The sequence below is a fragment of the Sturnira hondurensis genome, unplaced genomic scaffold, assembly GCF_014824575.4.
Source record: "Sturnira hondurensis isolate 20B ecotype Veracruz unplaced genomic scaffold, ASM1482457v3 Scaffold0009935, whole genome shotgun sequence".
Classification (NCBI taxonomy): domain Eukaryota; kingdom Metazoa; phylum Chordata; class Mammalia; order Chiroptera; family Phyllostomidae; genus Sturnira; species Sturnira hondurensis.
The window spans coordinates 3,759,751-3,784,109 of NW_028082566.1; the positions used below are offsets into that span (position 1 = coordinate 3,759,751).

General features: G+C 35.7%; 1 protein-coding gene across 2 annotated transcripts in view; it reads left to right on the forward strand.

Moving 5' to 3' along the window:
* Positions 1–24,359, forward strand: part of CPNE8 (copine 8) — a 178,683-nt gene that overhangs the window by 138,032 nt on the left and 16,292 nt on the right. For both annotated transcript variants that reach the window (XM_037058176.1, XM_037058175.1), the window contains exons 15-16: positions 4,618–4,799; positions 11,562–11,689. In XM_037058176.1, coding sequence (XP_036914071.1) covers positions 4,618–4,799; positions 11,562–11,689 — 310 coding nt within the window. The remainder of the gene's footprint in view (positions 1–4,617; positions 4,800–11,561; positions 11,690–24,359) is intronic.

Consider the following 24,359-nt stretch of genomic DNA (forward strand, 5'->3'; position numbering starts at 1 on the left):
ATTTTTGTTTCACATATTTTTAAAAAGAAATTTGTAGATCTACTTGAGCACATTGTGTATCTCTGCCCCATTTCTTCTGCCCATCCTTCTTCTCCACATATAATTTTGAAATTTGTCTAATTATAATCCTCATTTTATAGTACATTTTTGTGTATTAATTTATATAAATGTAAGGCAAGTACATACACCTTATTTGACTTGTTTCATTTTTACTTGACTGTTCTTAAGAATTATTCATGTTAATACATTTATATTTAATTAATTTAGAGGTAGTATTATCTAAGCTCCCATGTGTAGATATCTGTACAAGTATTTTAAGAAAGGAAGGAGCCCTGGCTGGTGTAGCTCAGTGGATTGAGCATGGGCCTGAGAACCACATGATTGCAGTTCGATTCCTAGTCAGGGCACATGCCTGGGTTGCAGGCCAGTTCCCAGCAGGGAACTCAGGAGAGGCAACCATACAATGAAATTTCTCTCCTTCTCTCCTTCCCTTCCCCTCTAAAGATAAATAAATAAAAGTATTTTTAAAAGAAAGGAAGGATAGTGGAATTTTTATTTTATTTTGAAGTAGCTTTGTTTCAAATAGAACAGTCATCTGAAACCAATTATATTGTATCCTAAGAACATGAATCTCATTATTTAACTTGTACCTGAAGTTTTCATCAGTTTATATTTATCTAGGTTTCCTTTTTTTCAAATCGTTTATTGCATTTATGGCTCTCACATTATATTTCCTTTACCTCACATTTCTTTCATGCTAACTCTCATTTCACACCATAATAGAATTTCTAGGTAAGAACCTTAGAAACACTCCAACCTACCTCTTATACAAATGAAAATAAAATAAACTGAATATCTTTTTAGTAATAAATACATCTCAGTGGTTAGTTCTTGAGGTAGAAATAGAGATCAGGAAACCAAACTCTAATCCAACCCACCTTAGACTACATGTTAAGTTTATTCTCCAACATTTTAACTTCCAATGAATGATTTTTACTTATGTGTTTTATTCAATAAATTATGGAACATAAAAAAACCTAAAGCTCAACTGGTCTAAAATACTAACATTTGTTCACTGATAAACATCAGCATAGCAAGAAGAGCAAGAATCTGCTCAATAGAAGGACACAAACTAATGGAACTCACTTTAAAAAACAGACAATCTGAATAATAAGAGATTGGATTAGTAATGAAAATATAAACAACCACAGTTTATCTGAACCTAGGTCCACATAGCTTCACTGGTGAATTCTGCCATATATTTAAAGAAGAATTAATAACATTTTTCACAAACTCTTCCAAAAAAGAGAAGCGGGGAATTCTTCCCAACTCATTCTGCATGGTCAGTGTTACCTTGATACCCAAACCAGATAAGGTATCATAAGAAAAAAAATAAATATTAATGTTTTTTATGGATATAGATATAAAGATTCTCAAAAAACCTTAGCAAAATGAATTTAGCTATATACAGAGAGAATTATACACCCTGAAGAAGTAAGATTTATCACAACAGTGCAAGGTTATCTTAATATTAAAAAGCCAAATGTTATAATACACTATATCAGTAGAAAAAGATATAAAAAAACTACATGGTCATATCAACTGATGCAGAAAAAGCATTTGACCAAATACAATATACTTTCTTGCTAAAAACACTAGGAATAGAATTAATTTACTAAAGAAGGGGATATATGAAAAACTCATAGTTAACACTATACTTACAGTGAAAAGCTTTCCCCCTAACAGAAGGAATAGGACTGTTCAACATTGGACTGAGCAATTAGATATGTCCAGAGCAATTAGATATGAAAAGATTGGAAAAAAAGAAGCTAAAATATTTTTTAAAGATTTTATTTATTTATCTTTATAGGGGAAGGGAAGGAGAGAGGGAGAGAAATATCAATGTATGGTTGTCTCTTGTGTCCCCTGCTGGGAACTGGCCTGCAACTCAGGCATGTACCCTGACTGGGAATCGAACCAAAGTTTTTTGGTTCGCAGGCCCGCACTCAATCCACTGAGCTACACCAGCCAGGGCAGAAGCTAAACTATTTTATTTACAGATGACATAGTCTTATATATAGAAAATCTGAATTAATCCACTAAAAATTCATTAGAACTAATAAATGAATGCAGTAAGATTAAAGGATAAAATATCCATATATAAATTTTTACCCACAAATCTGAAAATGAAATTATGAAAGCAATTCTATTTACAATAGTATCAAAGGAATCCAATTAATTAGAAATAAATTTAACAAAGTGAGTGTAAAACTTATGCTCTAAAAACTATTCTGAAAAAACACTGTTGAAAGATTAAAGATCTAAATAAGAGGATGCCATGTTTATTGATTTGAAAATCCATTACTGTTAAATTGGTAATATTTCCCAAATCAACTGAAAAATTTAATGCAGTCTCTATCAAAAATTGAAGAAATGGGTAACTGACCCAAAAATGCACATAGAATTCCAATGGATTCAGAACAAAAGCAGACCTGAAGAAAAGAGAAGAAAGCAGGAAGATGCACGTATTCTCATTTTTGAAACTTACTACAGAGCAACGGGAATCAAGACAGTTGTTGTGGGCATAAAGACGCTTGTGCATGATAGGCTAAGATGTTTGGACATGCTGGGATATTAGTGGTATTTTTATTTTAAGTTATGGTTTCCTTAGTGAAATTGAATTAGTAGCCATATTGCAATCTTTGGGTAGCAACTCTTCTTATGTTTAAGAGTTATGGTTAAATAAATACTTAGTCAAGGAATGGTATTGCTTATCTGTGGCCAGTGTGGGCTCTTGACTCACTGACAAAATACCTCCTTTAAAAGAAAGTGTCATAGGAAATTTTTGCCAGGCAAATTAAACTGGCCAAGGAGACTTTTCTTATAACTATTGCAACAGAGATCAAAGCTTATTGCAGTAGAAAAGAGATACTGACTCAATATGTCCAAAACAGAAGAGGGGAGGGAATTTAAGTGCCTTGATGAACTATTAGATAAATACTGGGGACATTAGAGGGGAGTTTGGTCTGTGCGACCCCACTATCTATGTATATTTGCTAAGTAACGCTTACAGAGGTTAGGCTCCTACCTTCCCACAAAGACTGTAGGTGATAGGCATGATGTCTTATGATGACTTCAATGGGCTGGCTCCCAGGTCTTTGAGAAAGACATTCCTGGACTGTAGAAGATTTAGATCTCAAACAGTGGAAAATTTTACAATTGTGAGTTATCTAAAGTAAATGCTGTAAGAAAAGGGAGCTCAGGGCCCATAGTCAGGAGAAACCTGTCTAAAATTTGGTCAAGCTGGGGGCAGGGAGGGGGGCGGCATCGAGGCCATCTTGGCCAGCAGATACTTGTTTAGACATTTTGTCATGTGAAACCAGCCCTCGATGTTTGTAACTCTTTTGAAATATAAATGTCTATACACAGTAAATTATTTTTAGACCAAAAGTATTCTTGGTATAATTACATGTACTATAAACCAAGGGAATATCTCTTCTTTATTGTGTTTCTATCTGGATTTCAAGTACTTGCTATTATTTGTTTTCCTTGTCAGAAAAAAACTATGCCCTGAGGCTTTCCTTCTTCAGGCAACATTTTAAAGTAGAATTGAGCTATATGTGCTATTAGGAGTTCCATTTAAGTTTCCATTTTTACTTAGGACACTTAATGGCTTTTCAGGCTGCCTAGTTCTGGTAATTAGGGCAAATCAATGTGAATCTCAATGTGTTTAAATGGAAACACATACATTACTTTCTCTCAAATTCATCTGTATTCAAATGTAACATCCTGCATAGCATAAGATACTGAAAACTCAGACCCTGGTGGATGATCCAGACATCAATAACAGTAGTTGTTAAACCATACGTGTCTGTGGCACTTAATTGTTTTCAGTCACTTCCACACACACACAATCTGGTCTTGTCCTCCCAGTAAACACTGTGGTAGAATTTATTGCAGGCACTTTATAGATATTGTCCTACAAATGGCAAGACTCAGCTTTGGGCCTTCTGCCTCCTATCTTAAAGTCTAGTGAGAAACCCTGAATAATCTTTTCAGATCTAGATATTTTATTCGCTTGAATTTGAAAATCACTATGCTCTCCTTTTTAAAATGATAATTTGGGATGCTTCTCAAATACTTAATTTGTTTTTGTAATACCACTTTAGGAAGACCTCATAATTATCCAAGTTCATTAATTCAGTTGAATCCTCTGATTTAGGCAGAAGAATTCAAGCTAAAGGCACATAATTTTTCAAAAATAAATACTACCATAAAATGAAACGAATAAAAGTAATTTTATAAATCTCTGGAACTAAATTTCAAGAATAGGCTAAGCAATTGATGATGAGGCATGACCTCTGAAAAACATACATATGCTTGATAGATCATTGGTAAATTTTCTCCACGTCTGATCAAATGTAATACATATTTCCATGTTAATATCCGTCCCCTAAAAACACCATTCGACACATTATGAATGTAGGCAGAAAAATATAATATTTAAATACCAAGGAATAGAAATAAATATCAAGACATGGATATCAAGGAAAATGTTGTCCAAACAAATTGCATCATGAGCCTCATTACTCACGTTTGAAATGTTTTTGTCATCAGGAAACCCCGCCCAGCCCACCTCTCTGCACTACATGAACCCTTACCAGCTGAACGCCTATGGCATGGCTCTGAAAGCCGTGGGAGAAATCGTTCAAGATTATGACAGTGATAAAATGTTCCCAGCTCTGGGTTTTGGTGCAAAACTGCCTCCAGATGGAAGGATCTCTCATGAGTTTGCTTTGGTAAGGATACATCATGAGGATTTGATATTTGAAAGAAAGTTTTATGCTGGATTTTTAAATATCGGTTCACTGCTCCTGTGCTTTAGTCAATCATGTAGCAGCTGTGTGTGACTGTAGATTCAGGTTAATTTTGCTAAAAGATTGATTTAGGAGCATTGTATTAATAGAAAAAATGACAGTTAAATAGAGTAGCAATAAATCTACCTACAGTGCATCTGATTTATAAGTAGGGGAGTCAATTATAGTTACCTATGGCTGCAAAATAAAACTCCCTGGGAGTTTGGGGTGTAAACCAACATTTCCGTTATGTGTGATTTGAGGGTCAGAAATTCAAGGAGAATACAATGGGAGATGCGTTATTTTTTTTAAAGATTTTATTTATTTATCTTTAGACAGGAAGGGAAGGAGAAAAGGAGAGAAGTATCAATATATGGTTGCCTCTCCTGAGTCCCCTTCTGGGAACTGGCCTGCAACCCAGGCATGTGCCCTGACTGGGAATTGAACGGCGATCGTGTGCTTGGCAGGCCTGTGCTCAATCCACTGAGCTACGCCAGCCAGGGCAGGAGATGTTTTATTTATGTGTTTATTTTTGCAGTGTCTAGGGCCTTCCTGGGATGGTTTGAATGACTAGACATGGCTGGAATTGTTTGAGCGGAGCCATAGTCTTGATTCTGGCTGTCAGTTGGGTTCTTCTCTTCTTCTCCATGTCATGTGTTTTGGGGATAGCATGCTCCCTAAGCTGGCTTCTTTGCTCATGTCTGTGCCCAAGCTAGGATGATTGAGAGAGCTGGGTTGCCTGGACATCTTCCCTCTTTCTGCATACAACCTCTCTCCATGCGGTTATCATGGGCTTCATAACAGTGTGGTGGTCTTACCATAGTCAGATTTCTAACATGACAGCTGGCTTCCCCAGAGTGAATATTCTAAAAGGCTGGGGGGGGAGGATGTGGCTCTTTATACCACAGCCTGGGAAGTCCCAGAACATTCTTTCTGCCACATTCTCTTGGTCAACCAAGTCACTAAGGCCAGCCCAGTAATAAGGGAGCAGAAGTACTTTTTGTCTCTCAAAGGGAGGAAGACCAAAGAATGTGTATATTTTTAATATACCTAAAATGCATCTGATTTATAAATCTTCTATTGATAAACAGCCTCTTCTAAAATGGCATCTCAAATGTAAAGGACTAATTATAGCCAAAGTTAATTTTTTCAAATGTGAAGCAGCACTGATGGTTATAATTAATTAAGATTTAAATGTACTGTAGAAGATATGATTGGAATAAAAATATGTCTCTCATTAATGTTTAATTTATATAGATCTACTTTTATATTATGTGATTGCAGATAAGCAATATATTACAGTCCGCCTTCAAAATAAACCCCACACAGGTAATGCTGAAAGGCTCAGCCAGCCTTACTCTCACCTGTACTTTCTCATAAATAATGGGGAAATCAGTACAGGATGGTGAGGCTATTATTTTAGAAAAAAATAGATTTTCCTAACAGAGGTACCCCCCCAGCCTACCCTACGTGCTGTAGCAGGTAGATAAACTCTCCTGTCACCCACATTTTTGTAGGTCTTTGTTTATTGTTTTTATTCTTATTATAAAAACAATGCATGATTATTGTAGGGATTATTTAAGTATGCAAGCAAAATAGACAAAAGCGAACAATGATAAATATTGTTCAAAATGAACAGTAATACTGTCTTTACCAAGGAATTACTGAGTATCAATCTAAATACTTTATATTCATTTTCTTATTTAATCTTCATAAAATTTCTCTGCAGTAGGTATATCATAGTTGTCACATTATGCCACTCTAGCAAAAGCCCTTATATTAAATATGGAAGAAGAATGTACCCAAGAGTACAAAACTCAGGTCAGAGGCTCAATTTTTACTTGGGTTCCAACAGATAGGATTTGAACCCAGATCAGTCTTATTTTAGAATTCGTCCTCTTGACCACTACTTAGCCACATTTTATGAAATACCTGTAACACTGCTGCTTAGAAATATGCTTTATTGACACCATGTTATAGATATGTATATACAGATACCATATATAATGGTGTTAATAAAACACATATATAATATGTGTATATAAATATATACATATACACACATGTAATGGTAATGCCTGTACATATATACACATATATGTGTATGTATATACATATACACATTTCCAGAAGCTTTTAAGTGATGCTCACTTTTCTTAAATATATGCTTTAATAGTATTTTAATATTTTTCTTGCTGTACTTATTTTGCCTCTCTGTTCCATCATGCACAATTTCAGAAAAGGTAGCTGTAGGGTTTGATTCTTTCTCCCATGAAATAGCCCACACTCCCAATGTCATGTAAAAATGAATATCTGTTGGGATTTTGTTTCCGGGAGCATGAATACTTCGCAGAAATTTATGAAGCCATGAAAATCACTCATGTGATCCTAAGTCTTAAGTGCCTCGGGAAAAAGGTCACAGGCTATTTTAAGCCTAAGAAAAAGAATAATTATGTTAATCTAAATGAGGGCTATTAATTTCCCTTCTTTGAGTTTTGTCACCCTTGTATATGATTTTTTTCTCTTCTCTCTCCCTCTTCTCATCTCCTTTTCTGTTCTTTCTCCTTCTACATGTATTCTTTGTAACCAAACTTGTGCAAATATTCCTGCTAAAGAAGACCTTCTTCTTTACATCTTAAACTGTCCTTTTAACATGAATGTATAGGGTAGAGTTATACCCTTTTCAATGTACAAAAAATAGCCTCCCAGATGGATGGTGAAAATGATGATGTTGATGATGGTTGTTCAATGTTTACATTACTTGTTATGCCACTTGAATTTTTTCAAAACACTTTTGTTTTCTTAGAAGAGTAAGCCAGAAAAGGATGAAATAAATCTCCAATGAGGTAGCCTTTTACTTGGTTTGTGCTAAAGTACTTTGTATTAACCTCATCATGTATAACTGCAATATATATTCTGTAAGTGCCCAAAGTAGCAAATACAAACACTTCAGTCACACGTCAGTCTAACACTTAATATACTGCCTAATGTTCACAAACTCTCAGGTTTCCATGGGGAGAAGTGGGATGTGTATTCACAACTATTTAATCTCCTTATCCACATTAGGTTCAAATAATCTTTCGGGTGGCAAGGGAGGCTTTTTAAAAAATTAATTACTCCCTATTTGGGGAAGTTTCACGTTAGCTCAAATGCTGAAATTGAGCTTTGCTGAATCAAAAGGATCTCAGGTAAACCAGGCTTTTCATGTGAAATAAGTATAAGAATGGATGTAATTGGAGAAGAAAAAGGAATAGGAAAAGAAAGGAAAAATGTCCCAGTATTATCATGTTAAGCAGTTTGATTGTGAAATCGATGAGTCATTGCTCTCATTTCTTCATGACTCTGGATGATCCCATGGGGTTGGAACTGGAATACAATATTGCGGTGCCTCAGAGGATCCGTTTCTAGCAGGCATGTGGCCAGTGAGACTCAAAAGAAGGTTTTACATTGATTAGAGAAATGCTACCTCTGTCCAAGTGCTTTCTCCTACTAAATATCTAAAAGGATTTGCATGCTTTTCACTTACTTTGGCATTTATAGGAATCTATAAATTTTTGTATCTGTGCATACCCGTTTTCTTTTAACTAGACGTAAGAGTTTAGCAACCAAGTGTCTTTGCCACTGTATGCATAACACAATAGCTCCATAGATTTTTTTTAATTGAATAAAAGGGAGAATTCTCTCAGCTTTTCCTGTAGTAAGCAATCTCTGGGCAGCAACAGTTAACATTTCAGAGAGTAAAGCAACAGCCCCTGAAAGCATTTTGTCAGTGTGTTAGGCCAGCTAAGAAGTGTTGTAGGCTGTAGGTCACCAAGGAGATCATAGGCTTCTTGTCCAGAGCTGACTCTTAACTCCCTAGTTACAATCCCTTAGGGGTCAGGTGGAGGGGACATGGGTGAAAGCTGGACACCTTCCCCGCTGTAGTCTCCAGAGGAGAGTAATTGCTTATTTTGAATTCAGTCTATATATTTCTGTGTTCTACAAATTGACATGCATGGTTTTATAAGTGGAAAAGTTGTTAATTAAAAGGGAAGTATGCAATAGACATCCATTGCTGTCTTCATTCACGTAGAACAAAATTGAATGCTCTTATTTTCAAAACATCCTATGTTTTTTGGGGGGGGGGGCTAGGTCCACATGTAAGCTTATTTTAATTTGTTTTAACAAGCAAAAACTAATTCCCAAGATAATTATTATGAAATTAGTTTTTTTTAGAAAGACTTAAAAATATTTTATTACAATATTGTCATTAAGCGGAAAATCTCACTTTAATATTTGTAAATTATTTAAAATGATTCTGATATAAGACAAAGCATATATTTAAGAAAATGTATAATTTTATGTAATAAAGTATTTTTATCATTCACGACATATGATGAAATCTTAGAGTAATTTGTTATGTAACAAGAACTAATAGAGAAATCTGTGCTTCAGATATTCCATAATGATAAAGAGAACATCCAGTGATTATCTTTACATTAAGAAAAATGAAATGGTGACAAAAATGGCGACCTTGTAATTTCAATTTCAGAGACACAGAGGAAATATAAACTGTCATTCAAATGTTAAAAAGACTATCAAAAAGAAGGCCAGAATTACCCTGCTTTGTAATTTTTCCCTCAAGGAAGCTATGTAACACATTTTAATGCACAAAAAGAATAATAATTTAAATTTTAATTAGCTTTGTACTCTTATCAAGGGGAAAGAACTCTATAAAATTTTACTTAAAGGAAGGTTAAATAAGTCAGCGCAGATTAACATCAAAACCAGTACAAACCACCTTGTGGTAAAATATCAGTCAACTACCATAACCAATTTTATAATATGAAGAGGTTTCTGATTATTTTTATGTTTTTTAAACATTTATATGAGGTTTCATTAATAAACAGTTTGAAAAAAAAGAAAATAAACAAGAAAGAGTGGGTATAGCTCCTCTCACAGATGGCAAAGCTGAAGTGGTCGATACCATCTGGTTTAGCTTCCTCAGATTTCCATTCTTCAAAATGCCCAGGAATTCATACCATGGTGGAAGAGTGGGGGTGGGGTAGGGAGATTGGGTTCTGGGGTCAGACTGCGTGTGTTCAGATACTGGCTCTTTTCACCTGCGTTGTGTGACTTAGGGGAACATTATCTAAGCTCTCAGTGCCTTAGTTTCTTCATGTGTAAAGTGGAAATAATAAAATTTTATCTAAAATTTATCTAAATTTTAAGAGTTGTTATAAAAAAACTATATAATGTATATAAATATAAATATGTTGATATAAAGTTTGGTGTATAGAAGCCAACAATTTCAGTTATAAATTCACAGTTACTTGTGATTATTCAGGTAAAAACATGCATGCAATGTTAAATATAGTTACTGCCTTTAGTGTTTTAAAATATATTCACAAATTTCATTTACGTCTCCTCTCGCCTTCCAGAGGTGGAGCCGAATTCCCCTTCCTTGGAGTGGGCACTGTACTTAGTGATTCATTTCTAACCAATAGATTAAAGTAGAAGGATTGGCATGCAACTTATGAGACCAGCTTATGAAGGCATTGGGACTTCCTCCTTGCTTTTTCCATTGGGTTGTTCATTCTGAGGAAGTTAGCTGCCGTGTTGTGAGAATACTCAAGCAGCCCTATGGGGAGTCCCTGTTGGCCTCCCACCAACAGCAGTATAAGTGAGTCTTCCAGGCAGCAGATCCTCCAGCTCTGGGCAAGCTTTCTGATGCCCAGGTGTGCATCTTGACTGTGAACTTGTGAGAGGTTCTTAGCAAGAACCACCTGGCCAAGGTGCTCCTGGATTCCTGGCACCCCCAAAATGTGTGAAATGATAAATGTTTATTATTTTAATCCACTGACTTTTGGGATAATTTGCCGCATAGAAATAGATAACTAATACATTGCCTTATTTGTGTTATCTGTGAAATCTGGACCAGGAAAATTAAACCTAATAAAATAGCGTATTGAAAGTATGCAAAAGCGAGAGCAGGTCTGCAGGTTTAAAGTTGCCTCCCTGGGTGCTGTCTTTCAGAACAAGTCCTTGGTGACAAGCTCCATTTCCCTTGAACAGTGTGGATGTGTCTCTTTGATTATTTTCCTTTGCCTTTGCCTTGATATTTCTGACACCAGATTGCATTCCCTCCGACCCCTTCTCCGGTTGGTGTTGTCAGGTGTATCCTCAACATGTGTGTGTAGCAGATGGTATACATTTTTCTTTCTATAAAGAGAAACTGAATAGACAACATTTACTATTTTCCGAGTTTAATGTATCACTGCAGAACTTGGAAAATACATAGTTTAAAGAGTGAAATAAAAGTCCCCAATTATATAACCACTCAGTGTTAACTAACCGATATTTTATTCACTTCTTTTCAGAATTTTTGTATGTTCATGTCGACATATACAAGACTTGTGTAAAATGAAGACATTATTAATTACACAATGTGATATTTAGTTCTCAAGATTATTTAGAATCATCTCCTGCCATTGTTTTGAAATGTATCTATTTTTAATTATTGTGTACATTCTAGTATCTTATCACACTTCATATAATACATTGTAATCTAATATTGACCACTTAACTTTTGCTGGTATAAATATATAAATGAGTATTCCAGAAAATTCTTTATGAGTATCAGTGTTCATTATTGTTTTTTCAATTGATCTTTACAGACACTATTAATTTTTTTTTTTACTGTTTTTTGCCTGTAATGTTCTGCAGAATGGGAACCCTCAAAACCCCTACTGTGACGGCATTGAGGGTGTCATGGAGGCTTACTACAGGAGTCTGAAGTCGGTACAGCTGTACGGGCCAACCAACTTCGCTCCTGTAATCAATCACGTAGCCAGGTAAGGGAAGTCCCCAAGATATTTCTTTTAGTGTACCGGACCACAGTGAAATCACAACATTGCTGTTAAAATGACCTCGCAGATGAAAGTCTCTCCTTTTTACCTTCGAGAAAGTGAGGAATTTCAACATATAGTAGGAAGTCTCCTATGAGCTGATATGACACTTTGCTAAAAACTTTACTTCAAAATCTCAAGTGAAGAAACATATATTGGTTTATGTTAGGACCTGCATTAGTTTAACCAAAGAAAATTTCCTTTCTTTGAAAAGGCATGTGTGAGAGCAATAACAAGATCAGTCATGATCTAAGCTGTGTACATTATTCATATCTGGTGTTATATTCCATAGTAGCAGAGAAGTAATAAGAAGTGAATTCCATGAGGATGACTATTCCTTTTGGTGATATGTAGAGCACATCATTTTCACCTCTCTGAAATTAATGTGGCAGTTAATGTTCTAAATCCCCAGAGCTCTACCTGTGTATAATGCATAGTTTTAAGATCAGAGTATAATTGCTTATGAGTCCAAGTACACGATCTAGAAAAAAATTTTATGTAAAAATCTATTTATAGTTGTTTATCATTTTTTCATTAGTGTATAAATAAATTAGACATCATATTTTAAATACTTATAAGTTTGGCCCTGGCTCAGTGAATTGAGTGTCAGCCTGTGAACCAAAGGGTCACTGATTCAATTCCTAGTCTAGGGCACATGCCTGGGTTGTGGGCCAGGTCCCCAGTAGGGGCACCTGAGAGGCAACCACACATTGATGTTCCTCTCCCCCTCTCTCTTTCATTTCCCCTTTCTAAAAATAAATAAGTAAAGTCCAAACAAAAAAGAAGTGAAAAAAAGAAAAACTTTCAAGTGTGGTTTAATCCACTTGTAAATCTTCAGAAAACTTGCCTAATGTTTAAGTAATATAAAAAGTATACTCACATCTCTTGCCCTGGGCAACGTGGCTCAGTTGGTTAGAGGATTATATGGTACCTGAAAGGTTGCTGGTTGCATAACTGAAAGTTTGCAGGTTCCGTTCCTTGTCAGGGCACATACGAGGCTGTAGGGTTCCGTTCCTGGTCCAGACACATGGTCCCCAGTCTGGGCACATATAATCCCAGTCCAGGTGTGTGCTGGAGGCCACCCGTCGATGCTTCTCTCTTGCATTTTTGTTTCTCTCCTTTCCTTTCTCTCTAAAAGCAATGAAAAAATATCCTCAGGTGAGAATTAAAAAAAAAAAAAGAATAGCTTTTGTATCCTTCCCAATATGTAACCAGCACTTGAAAAATGACTGCATTCAGATCAGTTTATTAATGCACAGTGCAATATGAAACCTCAGTTCTCTGAAGGTTCCAACTTTTACCATTTCCCTATTGGACATCAGGAGCAACTTAAATGTGTTTTAGTTTTCATTATCTGGGACATAGACAAGACACTAAAATAACTCTGCACCCAGGGCTGACCCCAGTGGACTCCAGTGGGGCTCCACCTCAGTCTGACAAGGATGTACCAATGACTACTCTGAGTGTGACCCTTTACCTCAGGTTTTTGAACATTTTTATCCACAACTTGTACTATTATAAATTTTACATCTCAGCTCTGGATACATACAACATCTTTAAAAAGATTAAGAAATAATACTTATTCCTATCTCATGGTATCTTATTCTTTTCTATTAAATTTTTTGTAATGCAGAAATTGATTTCAAAATTCACTAATGGGTCACTACCTGTAATTGATTTCCACAAAATTGATTTCAGAATTCACTAATGGGTCACTACCTGTGATTTGAAAAGGACATGCTAGCTTATTGCATTAGCCTGTATGAGTAGTGTTATCTGTACTCTATTTTCCTAGTCTTTTTTATGGCTTTCAAATGAAGGAGAATCAAAATAATATTAGTGAACATAAATTATAGTTGATTCTCACTCTTTCTGTCACATACTATCATACAAATCACTGCTTTATATTGAAAGATGAGAGAAAATGATAGGACTTATTTTGTGTTCACTCATGCTAGTTATAGATGTTCTCAACAGCACTTACTACTTTATTTACTATTTTTGTCCTTGTATATCTAGTATAAATGTAAAACTTTTGGATATGTATTTCTAGGTGCACTTCTATATGCCATTTAAAATATAGGCTCCACACTGTCCTATTAGCATCTTTTATGTTTAATCCAGCATTTTTTAAATTCAGAAATATAAAGGTCATTGCCATCTAACACTTTCAGGCTCTTTGGAAATAACCTGTGATCTAATAATTCTTTATTATTATTTGTTCATGCCAGAAGATAGGAAACACAGTAAATGGTGGGTCTTGGGGAATCATCTGTTGCCTGCCAATTCAATCTGAAGTTCCTTGTATCTATTTCTTGTTATGACTCTCTGTAAGAAATGTCTTTCTCTTTCCTTTTATCTTTGAGAGTTCTGTTTAATTTTTATTTTTAAGCTTTTATTAAGACAGGTATTTTCTCTGTGGTCCAAAATTATTACCTCCCAAAATTTATCAACTAAAATAAAGGTTACTGTTTGTTTCTAAATCAAGAGAACTAAATCATAGTTATAGTGTGCATGGCCTCTATGTAAAATTCCTTGTGCATTTTGCCACATTTAAATGAATTTCAAGAGTACTTCACCGTGCCCATCCTATGGAGGTAAATGCTCAATGAGTGTCTAGAACAGTCTATGTGTGTGAAAATATTTGTCATTAAAATTATTTTTTGTAAAGTCAAAAGCAAATACATTTTCTTACTTTATTTGCTTGATTTTTTCCCTTTAAAAAATATGTTTGCTTTATTGGTAAAGCTTAGTTTATTATGATAGTTTGCTGTAAGCATTATGATGATACTTAGTTATTCTTTAGTAACATGCTTATTTTGAGAAATAAAACTTATGTCATAACGCTATTGGTTTTGGAGATAATATTAATGAGATAATGTGAAATAGTGAAGAACAAAGGCATTGAGTCTCTGAACTTTTAAGGTTTAATGTGCTATTCTGTGGCTTTCAAACCCCCGTCTCCAATTTTTTACCTTTGTACTCCTTATTTCATAGAGTTGTCCAGAGAACAGCCTTTTCAATAATGTAGAAAATAACCTACTCAGCGTCATTGATGCCTGGCACAAATTTGGGTTCAAACACTTTAGTTTGGTACTCAAGAGTTTTCGGTATCTCACCGCCACCCACCCATCCAACCTCATTTCTCTCCACGTCCTCCCAAATAGAGTGCACTTTCAGTCATAAAGAATCGCTGCTCTGGGCTATGATGTTATTCTAAGTGTACCTCTATCACGGCTCTCACTAACAGATAGGTTCGTCTCCATTGTTACATATAGATATTTTCAAAATCGAAGAGAGGAATTGTGATTTAATCTCACAATGTTTTGCTTTATACCAAGAAATCCACACCTGTTTGTTTAATTGAATATTTTGTATATCATATATTATGAGTATACTTTAATAGGCTTATAATAGGAAACTAAAGAAACTATTTATGATAATACTTAGTCAGCCTTCATGAGCTGTGGGAAGTGTGATAGTGATTGGTACCTACCGGATCAGTCAGGGTTCTCAGGAGAAATGGAACCAATAGGATATATAGGTAATGAGATTCAGTTTAAAGGATTGGCTTGTGCAATGGTATATGTTAGCAAGTCAGAAATTCATGGGGAAAGCTGGCAGGTTGGAAAGTCAGGCAGAATTAGATATTGTTGCAGTCTTGAGGCACAGTTGCTTTTGCTTTTAAACTAGTTTTGTTAGGACTTTAACTGATTTTACAAAGCCCACCACATTGTCAGGGGAAGTTTTATTTAAAGTCATCTAATTGCAGATGTTAACTACATCTACAAAATACCTTCACAGCAATACCTTCTCAAGGGTTTGACTCAATAATTGAATATTATAGCCTAGACAAGTTGACACATAAGAGTAACCATCACATCCCTCAAAAGAAATGTATTACTATTATGTTGTAAATCAAAACCAAATTAAAAATCAGAGAATACTTTTAGGTACCCGTGGAAATGGGGCTTTTGTGGTGCCTAAAGAAAAGTATTTCCTGAGACCTACACAGGAGGATGTGGCTTTGTGGAATAAGTTATTGATGATGTGCAAGGAAGGAGGTTCCCCTCCTGATGTTCCATTGCTGTCTGTCTCACCATGGAAAATAGCCAGCCATTTCTTCAGTGGGGCCAGGATGAAGGCCACTGCCCAGTGTTTATATCAAAGTGCAGTTCAGTCTAGCATCCAGCTAGCCTAGCTTGTGTTTCTGGTTGTAGTCCATTTCAGGCTCCCTCCCGGAGCTTGTGTGTGGAGTGGCATGGCCATGGGTCCTGTGGCTATCAGGGGAGAGGACCTGGAAACCCCTGGGGCGAGTGCAGGTTGCCCGGGGGAGAGAGAGAGAGAGAGAGAGAGAAAGAGAGAGAAAGTGAGCTTCCTTTCCCCCTGGAACCATATTAGCTTGGGTGCGGGACAGAGGAGGTGTTTTCTCAAAATAAGCAACCAATTCCCAAACTTTGGAAAGCTTCAGGTGGATCCACCTCCCAACTAATCCTTCTTTCCCCAGGCAAGAGTGATAAGCTTCTCTGGTCCAGCCCCTCCCCCTTGCACCATTTGGATTTCTATTGCACTTGTTCCTGCCTCTCCCCATTCCCTCTTGGTTATCTGGTACTGGAGGCAGGGAGGGAGGGCTCCTAATTCTCTTGGCAGAGAAACACTGGAGTCCTCTGGGGACTGCAGCTTCTTGGCTAGCAGGCAGGCTTGTGCTTCTCAGCTTATTAAACTCAGTGTCTAGTTTTCTTTGCTCCCCTTTTCTAGCTAAATTCTGCTGGTAACACTTTCATACATGAACTTATTAACTTACCTATTATCTATAACACTGTGTTTAAATCTCAATAATTAACAACAATAGGAGAAATGTTGTGGAAATCATGTGTTTACAGATATGTGTGTGGTTTGAGGAAAATAGAGGTTTACTCGTCCCCTGGTTAGCCTCAGTCTCCCCTTGGATATGGCAATTACCATTTTTGCATTTCTGTTCAGGTCATTGTTTTCAAATATTTATTTTTATATAGACTACCACCTCAAAAATTTCAAATGATTTGGAGTACATTTTGGTATATTTCGCCAATTTATTATTTCATTAATACACCAATGAAAATGATCAATTCTCTTTTCAGTCTGTCATTTGTTTCCTGTGCATAACCAGTTACTTTTTGAAGTTATCACATTCCAGTGTTTAAGAGGGATTTATCAATTTGTAACTATTGACTAGATTTATTTTCCTTTTCATGATAATGAGAAAGATCAAGGTTTAGCTTGATAATCAGCTGAAATTTATTTTCACTTTTCAGGAGATAATATTTGTTTATTTTGGAATCTTCATGACTAATTTTAAAATCAATCTAAGTAATGTGCTATATTTTATCTCTTTTATCTGCAGATCAATAATGATAAAGTCAAAATGACAATCATGATTGAACCCCAAATCTGCCTCAGGCAGTAGGCTCGAGCTATAATGTGGTTTATTTTATTTATTTCAATCTAAACTACTCTAAAATGCAACAGTAGTGTTATTGTTCCCATTTTCCCGATGACCAGGTGGACATGCAGTAGCTGTTTGTGGTGGAGCTAAGCTCCAAACAGAACAATCCGATTCCAGACCGTTGTGTCTTGTACACTGAAACCTTTTTATCTCTGCTGCAGAGGTAAAGCTGCCCCAAGGAAAGTGCCGCAAAACCTCCTATCATGTGGACACGGTGGTCCCTGCAGCACACTGCCAAAAACCGTTTGGATAACAACTTAGGAACATAACAATTTTTGGTGTTACTTTGTTTGGGACTATTTAAATGGATCCCTTTACTAGTATTAAAGATTTAATTCATTGTGCATGTCAAAATTAGACTACTTACATAAAACATTTTCAACTCAGTTTCTTATCTGGTTTTATTGTCCTCTCTATTCCTGTAAACTAGTATGAACGGAAGGAATATTCTGCAAATCTAAGCCTGACCATTTGTGAGTTTATGAAAACAATCCCAGAAGCTTACTTGACAGAAGCTGAAGAAATGTGTTTGAATTCCAAAATCCTGATGAAGTTAACCTCTCTTCAGATTTTTCAAAATAATAATACTAAAATATAAATTATAGATTTACTATATTTGAAAAAGACAACAGGTTTTCAATATTAAGAGTTTTAATTATACAATTTGCAAAAGGGTCAACCATTAAGTTCCTTCATGAAGCAGGTTCTTTAAAATGCAGTTTTAAAGAACCACATTATTGGTACATCTGTGTTACCTTTTTGAAGATCGGGATGTGATTGGCCTCTCCTTTCTACTTTTACACAGCTATAGCATTTATATTATTTTTTTATAAACATAGAATACTTTTAGTACAAAACATGATTTCACTTGAAGTTTAGGTTAACTTGTGAAGTGCAACAATGTGAGAATGTGTAGAGCAAATGCAACACAAATGATGAGTAGTTTAAGATGACTTCTGGTACTGTTGGTTATAAAGATGAAAATGGATTGAGTAGTTCTTAGGTAGAATGTAATTTTCTTCAAAGCAGTTTATCTAAGCAGTCGTGAGAGCCACACAATGAACTCATGTATCTTTCTGCAGCATTAACTTTTCTCAAAGTTCAGAAATATTAATACAAACCTTTATTTTAAAGTAAAATGCAAAATTCCTATGAAAGTCCTAGCTTACTATATCTGCTTTAGCATCTAGTCTTAACTCTCCTTGTAATATGAACATATTCTCCTGTTCTTTTTGGTATACTTTCTAATGATTCAAAAGGAAACCAAAATGTAGGTGGATTAAACTCACCAATAGAAAGACAGAGTTGGTGAATGTTTAAGAAAAAAACATGTCCAATCATATACTCTCTATTAAAAAACTTAACTTAGATCTAAAGAACTACATCAGTTGAATATGAGGGATAAAAGAAGAAATCCCATGCAAATGGTAATCAAAAGAGAATAGGCAGGAGTGTCTATATTTTTATCAGACAAAGTAGACTTTAAGTCTAGAATGGTCACAGGAGACCTCACTGCTGTAGTTCAGTTGGTTGGATATCGTCCCACAAGCCAAAAGTTCGTTATTTGATTCCCAGTCAGGGTAGATTCCTGGGTTGCAGGCCTGGTCCCTGGTTGGGTGCATATGTGAAAAGCAACTAATTTATTTTCTCTCACACATCAATGTTTCTCTCCCACACTTTCTCCCTTCCCCTATCACTAAAAATAAATAAATAAAATATTTAAATAAAAAAAACTGTCACAGGAGACAGAGAAGGTCATTACAGAATAAAAGGATCAGTTTATGTGAGAATACACAAACACACACATGTACACACACATTCAGCCTTAAAAAAAGAGCAGCTGCCATTTGCAACAATGTGGATGAACCTGAAGGATGTTATGCTAGGTATAATGAGCAAGACTTAAAAAGAAAAACACTGAATGTTCTCAATTATATGTGAGATTTTTGAAAGTTGAATACACAGAAGCAAAGACTAGAATGGTGGTTAACAGTGGGGGGAGGTAGGAAAATGGGGAGACCTTGGTCAAAGGGTACAAAGTTGCTTTATGTAGGAAGCATAGATCTACAGATATCATGTGACTACTATAGATAATGCCCTATTGAGTACTAGAAATTTGCTAAGAGAGTCATTTTCAGCTACATTGATCACAAAAAGAATACAGCAACTATGTGATATGACAGTCTGCTGATTAACTTGACTAATAAGCATTTCACTAGGTATATCAAATCATGTTCTACACCTTAGATAACTACAGCCTTTATTAAAAGGAATAAATAATTATAAAGGTGTCAATTCATGGAGAAAGGCAATAATTACAAATATGTATGCATCTAACAGCAAAATACCAAAATATATAAGCACAAATCTACATATCTGAAATGAGAAATAGACAACAGTACAATAATATTAGACTTCACTGCTAGACTAAAATGGACCTAATGGAGATGTCAGACATCCATTTGACAGAAGTAGAATATACATCATTTTCAAGCACACATGGAATATTTTCTAGAATAGATCACACAGTAGTCACAAAACAAATTTGAACATATTTAATAATATTAAAATCATTCCAACATATCATTTTTGACCAAGATAGAAAAAAAACTATCAATCAATAACAAACAGGAAATCAGGAGTACTCACAAATAAGTGGAACTTAGCATAACATTGAATGACCATTGGGTCAAGGAAGAATCCTTCCATAAGAATGAAATGGAAATTGGAAAATATTTTGAGACAAATGAAAATGGAAATACAGCATGCCAAAATTATGGGATTCAGCCAAAGCAGTCCTAAAAGGAAAGATGAAAGCGATAAGCACCATTTTCTAAAAAAAGGAAAATCTCAACCAACCTATCACTACCTCTCAAGGATCTAGAAAAAGAAGAACAAACTAAGCACCAGTTAGCAGAGGAAAGAAGTAATGGTTTGAGTAGAAATAAAAGAAGTACAGAATAAAAAACAATAGAAAAAAGACGAAACTCAGAGTTGTTGTTTTTTTAAGAAACAAAATTGACAAACCCTTAGCTAGACTAAGAAGAGTCAAGTGAAATCAGAAATGGAAGAGGAGACATGAAACTGGTGTCACAGAAGTAAATTGCTAACAGTTTATTACCAAAGGACTATTAGAAACAATTGTATTCCAACAAATTGGACCACGTAGAAGAAAAGGAGAACTTCCGAGAAACATACAACCTACCAAAAATGAATTCAGGAGAAATAGAAAGCCTGTACCGACAAAAACAAGGAGATTGAATCAGTAATCAAAAACCTGCTAATAGAGAAAAACCCAGGAACATATGGATACATATGTGAATTTGACTGTTTGGAAAAGTATTAGTACAAATCTTTCTTAATCTCTTCCAAAAGAATAGAAGGAACACTTCCAAACTTACTTTATGATACCAGCATCACCCTGATACCAAAGACAGACACAGGGACCACGAGAAAATATCCCTGATACAACAGAATGGTGGTTGCCAGAGGGGAAGGAAAGTGGGGGGATAGGGAACATAGTTGGTAAAGGGGGTCAGATATGGGGTAGCTGAAGGAAACTAACTTGTGATTGGTATGCAAACATCAAATTATTATATTGTACACCTGAAATTGGTGTAGCAATACCAAGCTTCTTGTTACTGCTCTTGTCAGTGATTTCTTGGGTGTGACACCAAAATCACAAGCAATGAAACCAAAAACACATAGACAAGTAGGACTACATGAAATTAAAAAGCCTTTACACAGTAAAAAAAAAAAAAAAGAAAATGAAATGGAACCTCTGGAAAGTGAGAAAATATTTGTGAGCTATATAGCTGACAGGGGTTAAGTTCCAAAATATATAAAGAACTCCTAGAACTCAAAAGCATAAGAAAAAGAATCCAATTTTAAAAAAAGGTATAAAGGACCTGCATAGACATTTCTCCAGAGAAGACATAGAAATGGCCAGCGGCTGTATGCAAAGATGCTCAACGTTGCTAATCAGGGAAATGCAAATCGAAACCGCAGTGAGCCGCCATCACCTCACACTTCCTAGGGTTGCTGTGTTACCCGATGGCTAAAAGGAAAGTGGTAGTGAGGATGTGGAGGAATCGGAACCCTTGCGCACTGTTCGCGGGAGTGCAAGTTGGCGCAGCCACTGTGAGCGAGACAATGCAAGGATTCCTCAAAAAATAAAAATAGAGCCACCAGCAACCCCCCTTCTGAATATGTATCCAGAATGATTGAAATCAGCATCTCAAAGAGATATCTGCATCATTATTTACAACACCCAAGATACGGATATTATTCTGCCTTTAAAAAGAAAAAAAACCCTGCCATTTGCAACAACATGGATACACATGGGAGACGTTATGGTGTGTGAAACAAGACAATCGTGGGAGACCAAATACTGCATGATTCCTCTTCGATGAGGTATCTGAAATGGTCGAATGTACAGAACTAGACAGTAGCATGGTGGTTATTAGGGGTTGGGGAAAAGGGTTATGTGGATTAGATATCCAGTTGGTATAAAGGTGTATACAAGATGAATAAATTCTGAAGCTCTGCTGTACCATGTAGGGTTGGTAGTTAACAAGGTATTGTGCACTTAAATTTTCTTTTAAGATTTTATTTATTTTTAGAGAGGAAGGGCAGGAGAATGAGAGGGAGAGAAATATCAATGTGTGGGTGTTTTTGATGTGCCCCCTACTGGGGACGTGGCCTACAACCCAGGCATGTGCCCTGACTGGGAATCGAACCAGTGACCCTTTGGTTCACAGGCTGGCACTCAATCTACTGAGCCACACCAGTCAGAGCTGTGCACTTAAAATTTTGTTGAGAGGCTAGATGTTATTTCAAATGACCTTAATACACACGCACACACATACACACATACAAAGGGACAAAAAGAAACTTTTGGAGCTGAGGGGTATATTTATAATCTTGACTGTTTTGATGGTAACACAAGTATATACATATGTTTAAACTCATCAAATTTTACACATTAATTATGTGCAGTTTTCTGTATACTAATTATGACTCAAGCTGGGAGGGGGGGGAGATATACCAACAACTGAAACTTTCTCCACGAAAGAAAGAAGCATTGAAAGAGAAATAAAAGGTAAATACAAAAAAAAATAATCAGACCATTAAGCCAACTTAAGGTATCTATAAGACTGCATAATACTCAATATTTCATATTGTTTTCAAACCTGGTAGAAATTTGTTATTTTAAGAGCATGGTGTGGAAAGAGAAGTGTAAAAGCCTCACAGTTGCACTCATGGAAGCTTTTCTCACTGCTATTTATAGACTTCAGTCAGTCACACCAAGTACAAAACCCCTGCTTCTGAAGTGTGGGCAGTAAGAAATGCTTTTAAAAAATAATGGGTATTTAAGAAAACTGTTTGTGTCTCTCACATCAACCACAACCTCTGCAAGGTTTAAAATTTAAGAAAAGAATTCCTGAGGGAGATGATCAACTTTTTTTCATAAAAAAAAGTTAAGGGTTAAATAGAAGAGGCTCATATCTGCTTCGGGTTGTTTGATTGTGTTACAATCAAATTCATACAAACTTTTTATGTCTAAGGTCAATTGTGCAGTATCATGGGACAATTTTTGACTATACATTGTGGAAGTAGTTAATGCTATTTTTACAGATAGAATTGTGTACAGGCCACTTACTGTAGTCTCTTCGTTAATCTGTAAAATTATTTTATTAGCAGCATGAGAAATTATTACTTTCTTTAGTGTGTGGCAAAGTTGTAAATACTTTTCTTGTCCATATGGTAGTTAATTCTCCTCTCCAAGAAATGAGTTCTGTCCTAAAGTATTATGCTGTTGATCTGTTCTTGACCTGTTCAAACTTACTTCCTTAGTATCCTCTAGTCTGTGAAGGAATTTCACTGATATTAATGACAGTGTTTTTGAACTTAAATTTTCAATGATTCACTTAATGACTTTTACAGAAATAGAACAAAGTCTTCTAGTTCACTGCCTCCAAAAATATCCATAATGCTTGATCATTACTAGAACATGCTAGTCATGTGCTAAAGATCATAAAAGTTTACTTGTTGAGAATATAGTTTAGATACCCAAAATATACAATATAATGCAAAACAGATATACTGGTAATAACATATAACATATTTTTCCCTTTAAGTTATTGGGAAATTATTTGGTGAGACTTCTGAAAACTGATGTACTGTGTTCTTATTACATGCCTAACTTTTGGGGGAGACTGGCAATAACTGACCACATTTTTACTTGATTTTATTGGGGTGACATTGGTTAATACCATTATATAGGTTTTGGGTGTACAATCTATTGTGTTCACCACCCCAAGTCAAGTCTCCTTCCATCACCATTTATCCCCCACTTTACCTCTTCTACCTCCCCCACCCCACTTTTTCATGCAGTCCCCCAACCTACATTCCCTCTGACAGCTGTCAGTCTGTATTATGAGTCTGTTTCTGTTTTGTTTGTTAGTTTATTTTGGTTATTAGACTCCACATGTAAGTGAAATCATATGATACTGATCTTTCTGTGACTGGCTTATTTCACTTAGCTTAATACTCCAGGTCTACTCATGCAGTTGCAAAGAGTAAGATTTCTTTCTTTGTTATGGTCTTAACATGCCTAACTTTCCCCTTTTTGTGCCAGCTTTCATCAATTTAAGATGTGTTAAGAACTTGAACAGTGGATGTTTCAAAAAGCTTTTCTTCTGTCGCTTTTTTTTATTCAGGCGGAGTTCACAGAACATGAAAGTAACCATTTTAACGACTACAGTGTAATGGCATTGAACACATTCACTATGTTGTGCAACCGTCCACACCGCCCAGCTCTAAAAAAAGCACTTAAGCTTATTGTTAACTTACAGAACTGCATTATGTATTGGGTACCATCCATGTGGTTTCATTATTAATGATACAAAAGCGTGTTGTCTTGATTTTAAGACCAAGAAAATGGAGTTCAGATAGCTTAAGTAATTTACTGAAGATCATACACATAATATATTGCCAGCCAGAATGCCTGTTTCCAACTTATATCCATTTTACTGTGCTCAGCATCCCCTCCTCCAACTCACCTTTCATCAGTGAATGCGGGTCTGAGATAGCCAGGCATGTCTGTGTGCCAGTGTGCAGTGAAGCTGC